Source organism: Anomaloglossus baeobatrachus, chromosome 4, assembly GCF_048569485.1.
Source record: "Anomaloglossus baeobatrachus isolate aAnoBae1 chromosome 4, aAnoBae1.hap1, whole genome shotgun sequence".
Classification (NCBI taxonomy): Eukaryota; Metazoa; Chordata; class Amphibia; order Anura; family Aromobatidae; genus Anomaloglossus; species Anomaloglossus baeobatrachus.
The window spans coordinates 46076026-46089954 of NC_134356.1; the positions used below are offsets into that span (position 1 = coordinate 46076026).

A 13929-nucleotide genomic window follows, 5' to 3' on the forward strand; every position below is an offset into this window, starting at 1 on the left:
GATGCCGGAGCAACCGACACGCCGATAGCCTCCTAGACAGATTTCAACCAGAGTCCATCTGTCTGTGAATGGCATCTTTAAGTGAAGCCCCATCTCCAGTGCAACTATGGCTCTAGATGCAAGCCTGGAGATTGGAGAATCCACCTTTGGACCCTGGGTCCAGCGCTGACCACGTCACTGGTAAAGGGATAACGTGTATCCTAAAAACGTTTGGAGAAGACGCTTATCTGGTAAGCGTGGTGTTCCTGGACTGCCTCTCTGAAGTCAGCGTGGCCAGAAAAAAAACTCAATATCTGTGTGAGATACTGAAAAGGGACTTCTCCTGTTCGTCTCCTATCTCCACTGGGGGAGCTGAGGGAGAAAGATCCAACCTTCCATTGATGGACGGTATAGGATCATTCCGTATGGCGTTACCACCCGGTGTATCCGGATTGAGAGCGATGTCAGTATCAAAGCCCTGAAGAGCTGCCTTTTGGTCAAGTAGATTGCCCATGGGTGCAAGTCTCTATATTATGACTACTCCGTCCCTGTCCATGGACAGGGTTGACAGGTGGTTTCTTTGGCCACAACTAGTAGAGACCCCGGCAGACGAAGTGCTAGAGACCCCGGCAGACGACGTGCTACAGGGGAGCATGCACACAATGGGACGGTGTCATGAACAGCATCCCATGTAGTAAAAACAGCACTGAAAATCTGTGTTGCTTTTTTGCCGCTGCCGACTAGCTATCTAGAAGTATATAGCCAAGATTGGTGACCGTACAGTGCAATGTATAGCATACAGGCATAAAGTACAAATGACCACTGCAGCACAAGCAATACAAGCAGCATAGAAGCCTGTGCCCTGGCACCCCTGCTCTTCTGCTGCTGTATACTAGTCATCTAGGGGAATATAGCCCAGAAGAGTGACCCTACAGTGCAATGTATAGCATACAAGCACAAGTACGAATGAACACTGCAGCACATGCAATACAAGCAGCATAGAAGCCTGTGCCCTGGCACCTCTGCTCTTCTGCTGCTGTAGACTAGTCATCTAGGGGAATATGGCCCAGAAGAGTGACCATACAGTGCAATGTATAGCATACAAGCACAAGTACAAATGCACACTGCAGCCCATGCAATACAAGCAGCATAGAAAAAAACCTGTGCCCCAGCACCCTTGGTTTTCTGCTGCTGTAGTCTAGCCATTCCAGGAGAATATAGCTAAGACTAGCGACTGTACAGTGCAATGTATAGCATATAAGCATAAACACAAATGAACACCTCAGTCGTGCAATACAAGCAGCCTAGAAAGCCTGTGCCTTAGCACACCTGCTTTCCTGCTGCTGATGTGTCGCTCCCCAAGCGGGCATATAGCGACCTATGCAGTAAAAAACAACACATGTACACACTGCAGTTATATTGTGGTCAGCACTATGCGTGCCGCTTACCGCCCGCCTATAAGCGGGTGTATGATCGCCACCGTCCTGCCTGGTTGCCGAAAGTCCGAGCTCGGACTGCAGTAATGGCTGCCGGCTTCTTCCCCAGCTCATGTGAGGAGGGGCGGGCCGTGGGCGTGCCCCCAAGGCAGAGCGGGAATCCGGCGTCCGACAGTGTGCAGTGAGAGGGCTGGAGCATGTAAATAAGGCTCCAGCCCTCGGCGCTGCTGATTGCTCAGCGTCTGTCCCCTTCCCTGAGTGACAGGGAGGGGGCGGGAACGAAGCGGCACTAGGCCGCAGAAGCCGGGGACTGGATTTATAAGCGCCGCCGCCGTAAAAGCGCGGTCGGCGCCCAGTCCCCGGCGAACTACAAGTCCCAGCCGCGCCGCCGCTCCCGGAGCGTCCGGCGCGGTAGTTCCCAAAACACAAAGTCACTCAGCAAAGCTGCAGTGACTGTAACCCATTACTGTCCCCGGCGCACTAGCACACCCAGCAAGTCTGGAGTGTGCTGTGCCTGTGTGTACGGGGACACAGAGTACCTGTAATGGTGCAGGGCCATGTCCCTGAACGGTACTCCAGCTCCGTATCCAGCAGGTTCAAATGGGTCTGTGGATGGAGCCCGGCGTCAGAGCTTTGAGGCCGGCAGGATCCCACTTCCTCAGAGCCCCTCAGGGGGATGTGGAAGGAAAGCAGCATGTGGGCTCCAGCCTCCGTACCAGCAATAGGTACCTCAACCTTACAACACCATCAACGGGTGAGAAGGGAGCATGCTGGGGGCCCTATATGGGCCCTCTTTTCTTCCATCCGAAATAGTCAGCAGCTACTGCTGACTAAAATCTGTGGAGCTATGCATGGATGTCTGACCTCCTTCGCACAAAGCTTGAAAACTGGAGAACCCGTGACACCACGGGGGGGTATAGCCAGAAGGGGAGGGGCCTTGCACTTTTTAGTGTAGTGCTTTGTGTGGCCTCCGGAGGCAGTAGCTATACCCCAATCGTCTGGGTCTCCCAATAGAGCGCTGAAGAAATACACATTACACACGCTAGTAAAATCATTTATTTATTCAGAAAAAGCATCGTACTTGCGTTGCACTCGGACCTAACGTGAACTAAAATCAGCCGAGTTTTTTTCAGCCCAGTCGGACCGATTTTATTCGCATAGATGTGTTTCCAGCCTTAGGACTTACCTCCGTGTAGTCGGCGACCAGGTAGAGCTCCACACATCTGTCCCCCTCCGCGTCTTCCCTTCTCACCTACAGGACACACAAGGGGTCTGACTCCAAACCACAGTAATGATAGCAATATAAGAAACATGCAGCAGCAAACCGAGATCACACTGCAAGCGACCAACCACCAATGTCCTGGGTATGAGATGACAGAAGCAAAAGTGCTGCAAAAAGTCCCTGAATCTCCTTTTTTGTGATGTCTGACCTTCTTAAATGCACATATTTTCATGTAAAAATAATTTTTATAATTGGGTTTCATCAAAAAATGTCCCAGTTTTCCTACTGTGTTGCATTGTCTATTGCTGGCTGCAGAGTGAGCTTACTGAGAATCCATCAGTGAGCTCAATCTGCGCTTATACCTTAAGTTCTCCTTCTGAGCTATGCTTATCAGATTTATGACCACACTAGCTGTACTACCCGGCTTCGCCCGGGTTAATAACTGTTGTTAACAAAATAGAATGTATTAATATTCCCAGGATAGAATGTATAAATAGAATATATTAACGCCCGGGATAGTAACTGTCTCTCTGTTTCTCTCCCATTCTCTGTCTGTCTCCCCCTCTGTATATATCTCTGTCAGTCTCTTTCCCTGCCCGTCAGTCTCTTTCCCTGCCCGTCAGTCTCTTTCCCTGCCCGTCAGTCTCTTTCCCTGCCCGTCAGTCTCTTTCCCTGCCCGTCAGTCTCTTTCCCTGCCCGTCAGTCTCTTTCCGTCTCTTTCCCCGTCAGTCTCTTTCCGTCTCTTTCCCCGTCAGTCTCTTTCCGTCTCTTTCCCCGTCAGTCTCTTTCCGTCTCTTTCCCCGTCAGTCTCTTTCCGTCTCTTTCCCCGTCAGTCTCTTTCCGTCTCTTTCCCCGTCAGTCTCTTTCCGTCTCTTTCCCCGTCTGTCTCTTTCCCCGTCTGTCTCTTTCCCCGTCTGTCTCTTTCCCCGTCTGTCTCTTTCCCCGTCTGTCTCTTTCCCCGTCTGTCTCTTTCCCCGTCTGTCTCTTTCCCCGTCTGTCTCTTTCCCCGTCTGTCTCTTTCCCCGTCTGTCTCTTTCCCCGTCTGTCTCTTTCCCCGTCTGTCTCTTTCCCCGTCTGTCTCTTTCCCCGTCTGTCTCTTTCCCCGTCTGTCTCTTTCCCCGTCTGTCTCTTTCCCCGTCTGTCTCTTTCCCCGTCTGTCTCTTTCCCCGTCTGTCTCTTTCCCTCTTTTTCCCTGTGTCTGTCTCTTTCCCTGTGTCTGTCTCTTTGTCTGTCTGTTTACCTGTCTTTGTCTGTCTCTTACCCTGTCTCTTTCCCTCTCTTTCCTTGTCTGTCTCTTTCCCTGTCAGTCTGTCTCTTTGTCTGTGTCTGTCTCTTTGTGTCTCTCTTACCCTGTCTGTCTGCCTCTTACCCTGTCTGTGTCTGCCTCTTTCCCTGTCTGTGTCTGCCTCTTTCCCTGGCTGTGTCTGCCTCTTTCCCTGGCTGTGTCTGCCTCTTTCCCTGGCTGTGTCTGCCTCTTTCCCTGGCTGTGTCTGCCTCTTTCCCTGGCTGTGTCTGCCTCTTTCCCTGGCTGTGTCTGCCTCTTTCCCTGGCTGTGTCTGCCTCTTTCCCTGGCTGCATTGTGACACGCCAACATTCCATATAAGGGCGTGGCTGCGCATTCTTCTGAACTTCTGGCTGCACTGTGGCTCCCAGCTCCATTCGCTTTAATGGAGGCAGGTTTTTTGGTGAATAACAGTAAAGAGCGGGGTTAAAATTTCCCCTCGAAACATTGCCTATGACGCTCTCGGGGTCCAGAAGTGTGAGTGTGCAAAATTTTGTGGCTGTAGCTGCGACGGTGCGGATGCCAATCCCGGACATAAACACACACACATACATTCAGCTTTATATATTAGATCAATGGTGAGCTTATAATAATAATATTCATTTATATAGCGCTATTAATTCCATAGCACTTTACATACATTGGCAACACTGTCCCCATTGTGGCTCACAATCTGAGGTCCCTATCTGTATGTTTTTTGGAGTGTGGGAGAAAACTGGAGTACCCGGAGGAAACCCATGCAAACATGGGGAGAACATACAAACTCCTTGCAGATGGTGTCCTTGGTGGGAATTGAACCCAGGACCCCAGCGCTGCAAGACTGCAGTGCTAACCACTGAGCCACCGTGCCACCCCATATGGGCACCTTTTTACTTAAATGCATGTATTTTGGTCTAAAAATAATTTTTATAATTAGGTTTCATCCAACATGTGCCACCGTTTTCCTTCTGTGTTGCGTTTTCTATTGCTGGCTGCAAAGTGAGCTTACTGAGAATCCAACAGTGAGCTCACTATGCACTTATAACTTTAATTTTTCCTTCTTCTGAGCTATTCTCAGCTGATTTATGACCCCATGAAGGTTGAGCTTAATTTTGTGGTCATAAATAAGGGGAGCCCATAGATTAGAGCTATAAAGTCTTCAGAAAGAGCTCACTGATGGAGTCTCAGTTGACTCATACTGCAGCCATCACCAGACAGTGCAGCATAGGGCTATAGAAGGCAAATGTTGCAATTTTTTTAATGAAACCCAATTGCAAAAATGATTTTTAGCCCCAAATATGTGCATTATAGTAAAACAAAAATACCTACAGGGCAGTCTATGTAATTGACTTACCGCATTGCTACCTATAGGTGGCACTAGAGAGTTTCCTGAATCTGGAGATCTCATTTGCATGCTTTTTTCCCCCAGGAATCATTGCCTTGACTCCATAAACCATCTAGATCTGTGCAAGGAGAAAAGCAGCTGCTACCAAGAAATGCTATGGATTTCCTTAGCATCCATTGGGTCTACAATGTGTGCTTTATCTGTGCTAAGAGGCTCTGCAGCAGCTGAGGTAACTTCTTAATGAACTGTTCGACCCTTAAAGGGGTTTTTTACCATTTTTATAAATGGGTATTGTCGGATAGGTCTTGTAAATACGAGCAATTTTGCAATTTACTGCTTGTTAAAATTTGTAGCCGTTCTTGAGATATTAACACTTTTCTCCCCCTTCAAAGCAGCTTGTTGGACAGCAGAAGATGAGCAAATCTTTTAACCTTTTACTATTGAGCTTAGAAGTTTTAAAATGAAGCTGGCCAGAATCGCTGGAGGGCGCGGTTACCACTGCTTCAATGCAGCGCTTACAAGCTCTAGACAGCAGCGGTGGTCGGTCTCCTAGGCAATGAACTGTAGAGAACAGAATAGTGTTAAAAGTTCTAAACTGATTGTTTTAACACTCCCTATCCCATAATATCCATCAATCGTCGTCCACCTTTGTGAATAATTTTTATATTTTTTTTACTAAAACTCATGTATTTTTGAAAAAATGTTTTTCAGTACAAATCTTGCACCATTTGGCTTTTACAGCCTCTTTCCATGCACATTTTACATTATTGTGGTCTGTGGTCATAAATCAGCTGAGAGGAGCTCAGACAAAGGCAAAAACTCAGACTGTAAAAAGGAGCTCACTGACAGACTCTCAGTTAACTCATTCTGCAGTCAGCATTATAGATACAATAGAATCCAAACAGTGCCAATTTTTTTTAAATGAAAGCAGATTGCAAAAATGGAGCTCACTGTCAGATTCTCAGTTAACTCATTCTGCAGAAAGCTATATAGAGGCTATAGAAGGCAAACGGTGCCAATTGCAAAAATGGAGCTCACTGACAGATTCTCAGTTAACTCATTCTGCAGTCAGCAATATAGAGGCTATAGAAGGCAAACGGTGGCAATTTTTTAAATAAAAACCAATTGCAAAAATGGAGCTCACTGACAGACTCTCAGTTAACTCATTCTGCAGTCAGCATTATAGAGGCAACAGAAGGCAAACAGTGCCAAATTTTTTAAATGAAAGACGATTGCAAAAATGGAGCTCACTGACAGATTCTCAGTTAACTCATTCTGCACAAAGCTATATAGAGGCTATAGAAGGCAAACAGTGCCAATTGCAAAAATGGAGCTCACTGAGACTCTCAGTTAACTCCTTCTGCAGTCAGCAATATACAGGCTATAGAAGGCAAACGGTGGCAATTTTTTTAAATGAAATCCGATTGCAAAAATGGAGCTCACTGTCAGACCTCAGTTAACTCATTATGCAGTCAGCAATATATAGGAGGCTACAGAAGGCAAACTGTGCCAATTTTGTGAATGAAAAGCAATTGCAAAAATTAATTTTAACCGTGACTACATGCATTTAAATAAAAAATGAAAGGTTGACAACCCCTTTAAGGAAAATATGTGGGTGTCACATATGTCTTACACAGGAATGGAGAAGGGGCCGCTCATAAGCCTACCTCTAGTAGTAGTGTATATTATTCCGAGGGTGTTCGGAAGGTTTCAGGGTAAGTTTGTCTTAAGACGGGCCCCATTCTTATTCCTAAAGATGGGATCTGGATCGATCAAACAATCACGGAATCCGGAATCCAATAACCCAAATTGGGGAGACCCCATCAGAGGGTTCCCCGGATCCCAGCCATGGAGTCCAACGTCAGTGTCAGTGAAGCTCTAACCTTTTCCTACACAGGGCCCTAAGGGGTTAATATTCCTATAGTTTATAAGAAATCTAGAAGTCTCCTAGGGAAATGGAGGAATGTGTCCGCTCTCACTTTTACAGAATAAATAATAGTCCCCGTGTAAATATTCGCACGTGCGCCACTTCCAGCCCGAGGAGAGCGGACATGGAATAACTGAGGACGGACAGATGTTCCATCTCTGAAGGACGCAGGATCAGAGATCTGGAGCCGTGTAGTGGGACTGACGCCAAACATCTGTACGGACGCACCAGATGGCGGTCTAATGAGCGGGATGTGCTTTGTTTTGGCCGTATCTGCGATGTGTGACATATCCAGAGGCCGGCAGCACTAATCGACAGCAGATAATGGACATCTGCTCGAGCATCGATCTCCTGAGAGAGGAACACGAGGAAGACACCAAGTTCACGGATATAGCGGTATCTGGCGGCTTTATGCCTATTACTTCTTACAATAACACTCAAGTTTGGCCGGGTACTCGGCAGAGATGAGCGGTTCCTCCGAGCAGGTGATCCATGCCAATTATCTGGAACCACAAACTGATTAAGAGGTTGTCCCACGCCGCTGACTTCCGCATCAGGAGGTGACACCGGTCACCTCGGGGCATCAGGAGGTAAGTGACACTGGTGACCTCAGGAGGTAAGTGACACTGGTGACCTCAGGAGGTAAGTGATACTGGTGACCTCGGGACATCAGGAGGTAAGTGACACTGGTGACCTCGGGGCATCAGGAGGTAAGTGACACTGGTGACCTCGGGGCATCAGGAGGTAAATGACACTGGTGACCTCGGGACATCAGAAGGTAAGTGACACTGGTGACCTCAGGAGGTGAGTGACACTGGTGACCTCAGGAGGTAAGTGACACTGGTGACCTCGAAGCATCAGGAGGTAAGTGACACTGGTGACCTCGAAGCATCAGGAGGTAAGTGACACTGGTGACCTCGGGACATCAGGAGGTAAGTGACACTGGTGACCTCGAAGCATCAGAATGTAAGTGACACTGGTGACCTCAGGGCATCAGAAGGTAAGTGACACTGGTGACCTCAGGGCATCAGAAGGTAAGTGACACTGGTGACCTCAGGGCATCAGAAGGTAAGTGACACTGGTGACCTCAGGAGGTAAGTGACACTGGTGACCTCGAAGCATCAGGAGGTAAGTGACACTGGTGACCTCGAAGCATCAGGAGGTAAGTGACACTGGTGACCTCGAAGCATCAGGAGGTAAGTGACACTGGTGACCTCGGGACATCAGGAGGTAAGTGACACTGGTGACCTCGAAGCATCAGAATGTAAGTGACACTGGTGACCTCAGGGCATCAGAAGGTAAGTGACACTGGTGACCTCAGGGCATCAGAAGGTAAGTGACACTGGTGACCTCAGGGCATCAGAAGGTAAGTGACACTGGTGACCTCAGGGGGTGAGTGACACTGGTGACCTCAGGAGGTAAGTGACACTGGTGACCTCGAAGCATCAGGAGGTAAGTGACACTGGTGACCTCGAAGCATCAGGAGGTAAGTGACACTGGTGACCTCAGGGCATCAGAAGGTAAGTGACACTGGTGACCTCGGGGCATCAGAAGGTAAGTGACACTGGTGACCTCAGGGCATCAGGAGGTAAGTGACACTGGTGACCTCAGGGCATCAGGAGGTAAGTGACACTGGTGACCTCGGGGCATCAGGAGGTAAGTGACACTGGTGACCTCGAAGCATCAGGAGGTAAGTGACACTGGTGACCTCGAAGCATCAGGAGGTAAGTGACACTGGTGACCTCAGGGCATCAGAAGGTAAGTGACACTGGTGACCTCAGGACATCAGAAGGTAAGTGACACTGGTGACCTCAGGGCATCAGAAGGTAAGTGACACTGGTGACCTCAGGACATCAGGAGGTAAGTGACACTGGTGACCTCGGGACATCAGGAGGTAAATGACACTGGTGACCTCGAAGCATCAGGAGGTAAGTGACACTGGTGACCTCAGGGCATCAGAAGGTAAGTGACACTGGTGACCTCGGGACATCACAAGGTAAGTGACACTGGTGACCTCGAAGCATCAGGAGGTAAGTGACACTGGTGACCTCGAATCATCAGGAGGTAATTGACTCTGGTGACCTTGAAGCATCAGGAGGTAAGTGACACTGGTGACCTCGGGGCATCAGAAGGTAAGTGACACTGGTGACCTGGAAGCATCAGGAGGTGACACTGGTGACCTCGAAGTATCAAGAGGTAAGGGACACTGGTGACCTCGAAGTATCAGGAGGTAAGTGACACTGGTGACCTCGGGGCACAAGGAGGTAAGTGACACTGGTGACCTCGGGTCAGCACATACCAGCCAGGACAAGCATTGTGCACCTTTCCTATTAGTTTAGGATGCGGGCAGTGGCATAACTTGAAGCTCATTAGCCTCAATGCAAAAGGTTCAATGGGGGCCCCCAAATTTTGCAAGCCTTCAATAGCATTGGTCTTTTCATATAGAGGATTTTTCGACCCCTCAGACTCCAGGGCCTGGCTGTAATGGAAAACCCTGCAACCTATTGTAGTCACGCCCTTGGATAGAGGCAGGAATAGGACACCAGTCATCTGCCAATCGGACACATGGCCGGGCCGGTATGTCCACAGATGACGTCATCAGGGCGGCTGTCCTCCAGATGCGGAAAGTGAGCATGAGGCTGATAACATAGGGAACTCAAGCAGACATTTTAAAAAAAATAAAAGATAAACCATAATTGTCGTAGGCCCAAATTCAGACGTCCGTAAAACACGATCTGAGTACGGACCGTGATGTCCAACCCTGGTCACAGGACTCTTGACCCGAACTCAACAGCCTCATGTATACCTATGATCTGGTTGAGTTTGTGTCAGGAGACCCCACAGCTGGGCAGGAAAGGACTCCTGACCCGAACTCAAAAGCCTCCTATATGCCTATGATCTGGTTGAGTTTGTGTCAGGAGACCTTGCAGAAAGGCAAGACAGGCCTCCTGACCCAAACTCAATGGCCTCATATATGCCTATGATCTGGTTGAGTTTGTGTCAGGAGACCTTGCAGAAAGGCAAGACAGGCCTCCTGACCCAAACTCAATGGCCTCATATATGCCTATGATCTGGTTGAGTTTGGGTGAGGAGACCTCACTGCTGGCCACAGCAGGACTCCTGACCCAAACTCAACACCTTACTATATGCCTATGATTCGGTTGAGTTTGGGTAAGGAGACCTCATGGCCGGCCAGGGCAGGACTCCTGACCTGAACAGCCTCCTATATGCCTATGATCTGGTTGAGTTTTTGTCAGGAGACCTCACGACCAAACAGACATCTAAATTCTGCCTTCTAAGTTCAGGTCCTCACACACGTCTTCAGAACAAGGATCTCACGAGACTGGCACATCCAGGTGGAAAATGAATGATGAGGAGGACACATCTGTTTGAGGCTCTAACGTCACACTATGTACTGGGAAGTACCAAGCAAATGGAGAAAAGGAAGGGAAACCCTGTGTCTAGGGAAGGGGAAGATTGTGATCCCCGACCAAACCTACTGCTGGTCCCTGGGGCCCTCAGTACCTTAGATAGGTGCGGAACCTATGCGCCGAGCTGGATACCTGACCCTTGGTATCCCTAGCGCTGAACCCTAAAAAGGGAATGGATGGGATGAGCTCTTCGTCAACCCCACGACACAACTATAGAAGACACAAGGAGGACACAGAAGGGGAAAACCATGAACTGCTTATCTACAGATGACACAGACAGAAGATCATCAATTTTAGCAACGACACCATAGAGGAGTACAAGCCACCTGCTTGCAACCAAGGTTTGAATGAACTGAATATCACCAGCACCAGTCCAAGGAAGGAAGGGGTATTTATGCACCAAGATAATGCTGATGATCAGCAGCTGGGTGGAAGGTGAGATCCTGCTGGGTCCAAAAGGGGGAGAGATGAATCCAGCAGGAAAGCTACCTATACCAATGAATAGTTACAGCAGGAACAATGGAAAGTCAGGGAGCATTCTGCGCAGCCAAATGCTGTGACAGTCTATGGCCAGAAACCACATGACTGTCATACCCGTGACATCTAATGGGAGACAGCCGAGTTGGACATGTCCATCCACCTCTAGATTCATTCTTCACAAGGATTCGACAGCCAACGACAAGGTGTTAGGTGTGATTCCCACCTCTGGGATCTGTACCTATCACACATTTACGGCACATACTTAGTCTAAGGTGGGAATACCCGGGTAATTTGGTTATCACTAATCATAAGGCCTCGAGCACAGATTTGTGATATATGGATCAGTTATACAGCACCCATAGTAATCTATAGGCTCCAGCTATAGATGTGTACGTCTCCACCATATTGTGTTAGCCCCTAATAGCATGGATCATGTATAGATAAAGTTTGTACAGTGACCAATGCAGATTGTACCACACTCACCCGGTAATGAGGATGATGGTTGTAGGTGGAGTTGGAGAACAGTGGCTTGGCAGAGTTTATGTGCCCACATTTGCCTTCTTGCACGTCCAGATGTTCAGCTCTGTAGAGGAGATGTCTCTCTGTGTCGCCTCGTAATGGTTCCAATACATAACTTATTCCATTGCTGAGTGTTATCAGCCCCCTGTAGACACAAGGCTGGACATTTACTCATTGACGGGCTTCATAATGTCCAAGACTGTAACATAATTTACAACTCTCTTTGTGCTTTTTAATCTGTGATATTCCAACTCGATTACATTACTTATTACAAAGATTATTTGTAAAAAAAGAACCAGTCACTTGTCATAAATATGAATTTGTTTGACCTGACGTTAATGCCGCTGTTCTCCTGAATCCGACGATGTTTTTCTTTTCTTCCTACGCCTCTCCGTTCCTGAGATATGGCCCTTTCTTCCCTGTGTATAAATCTAGTCTTTACCGCCAAGGGGGAGTAGTCTTCCACTATTTGTGGGCGTGTTCTTAGTGACCAGGCCCAGTTGGCTAAAAAATACTACATAGGAAAGAAAGGGCCATATCTCAGGAACGGAAAGGCGCAGGAAGGAAAGAAAAACATCGCCGGATTCAGGGGAAAAGGGGCATTCACACCAACGGGGGAAATATTTATGATAAGTGACAGTCCTTTTTAAAGATCAAATGGTGGCGCTATTGCTTTGGTCTCTATTAAAAAGACTCATTCCTGGCAAAGTGGTGAAATATGTTATTGCAAGAGGAATAATTAAAAAAAAATAGAAGATGAGGAGTTGTTGTTTATAAAATTTTCTAATATTTTGAAGAATTTCACTCCAAGCTGATAATGAAATGAAATATCTCACCATGTTACAGCTATTAACACACACAATGTCATAACACCTATCGGCAAGCTATACGTTTGTGCTATTTTCTATCTTCTTCACCTTATTCCTGAGCAGGTGCTGACTGCAACGCTGGAGTCTTTCTGCCCACGCACAGCTCCCTGGTAATAACAGTGGTCCTAAAGCCGAGAGAAATTAGCTTTGCATTAATTAAACAGTTCTTAGAAGCAAATGCATTTACCATATGTGAATCGGCCTTTATTTACCCTGACTCCGGTTATTAGCCAGCCGCACCTCATAATGTCATCCTTCTGTTCCCTGGCTCTTTACTAAGAGCAGTGGAGACCCCGAGGATCTGCACTGGGAGCAGTGGAGACCCCGAGGATCTGCACTGGGAGCAGTGGAGACCCCGAGGATCTGCACTGGGAGCAGTGGAGACCCCAAGGATCTGCACTGGGAGCAGTAGAGACCCCAAGGATCTGCACTGGGAGCAGTAGAGACCCCAAGGATCTGCACTGGGAGCAGTAGAGACCCCAAGGATCTGCACTGGGAGCAGTAGAGACCCCAAGGATCTGCACTGGGAGCAGTAGAGACCCCAAGGATCTGCACTGGGAGCAGTAGAGACCCCAAGGATCTGCACTGGGAGCAGTAGAGACCCCAAGGATCTGCACTGGGAGCAGTGGAGACCCCAAGGATCTGCACTGGGAGCAGTGGAGACCCCAAGGATCTGCACTGGGAGCAGTGGAGACCCCAAGGATCTGCACTGGGAGCAGTGGAGACCCCAAGGATCTGCACTGGGAGCAGTGGAGACCCCAAGGATCTGCACTGGGAGCAGTGGAGACCCCAAGGATCTGCACTGGGAGCAGTGGAGACCCCAAGGATCTGCACTGGGAGCAGTAGAGACCCCAAGGATCTGCACTGGGAGCAGTGGAGACCCCAAGGATCTGCACTGGGAGCAGTGGAGACCCCAAGGATCTGCACTGGGAGCAGTGGAGACCCCAAGGATCTGCACTGGGAGCAGTGGAGACCCCAAGGATCTGCACTGGGAGCAGTGGAGACCCCAAGGATCTGCACTGGGAGCAGTGGAGACCCCAAGGATCTGCACTGGGAGCAGTGGAGACCCCAAGGATCTGCACTGGGAGCAGTGGAGACCCCAAGGATCTGCACTGGGAGCAGTGGAGACCCCAAGGATCTGCACTGGGAGCAGTGGAGACCCCAAGGATCTGCACTGGGAGCAGTGGAGACCCCAAGGATCTGCACTGGGAGCAGTGGAGACCCCAAGGATCTGCACTGGGAGCAGTGGAGACCCCAAGGATCTGCACTGGGAGCAGTGGAGACCCCAAGGATCTGCACTGGGAGCAGTGGAGACCCCAAGGATCTGCACTGGGAGCAGTGGAGACCCCAAGGATCTGCACTGGGAGCAGTGGAGACCCCAAGGATCTGCACTGGGAGCAGTGGAGACCCCAAGGATCTGCACTGGGAGCAGTGGAGACCCCAAGGATCTGCACTGGGAG

At 48.9% G+C, this 13929-nt stretch overlaps 1 protein-coding gene across 2 annotated transcripts in view; it reads right to left on the reverse strand.

Annotated features, from left to right (window-relative positions):
- Positions 1-13929, reverse strand: part of ADAM19 (ADAM metallopeptidase domain 19) — a 117921-nt gene that overhangs the window by 53580 nt on the left and 50412 nt on the right. For both annotated transcript variants that reach the window (XM_075344293.1, XM_075344292.1), the window contains exons 5-7: positions 12518-12594; positions 11565-11745; positions 2602-2667 (exon numbers count right to left, since the gene is read on the reverse strand). In XM_075344293.1, the coding sequence (XP_075200408.1) occupies positions 2602-2667; positions 11565-11745; positions 12518-12594 (324 nt within the window). The remainder of the gene's footprint in view (positions 1-2601; positions 2668-11564; positions 11746-12517; positions 12595-13929) is intronic.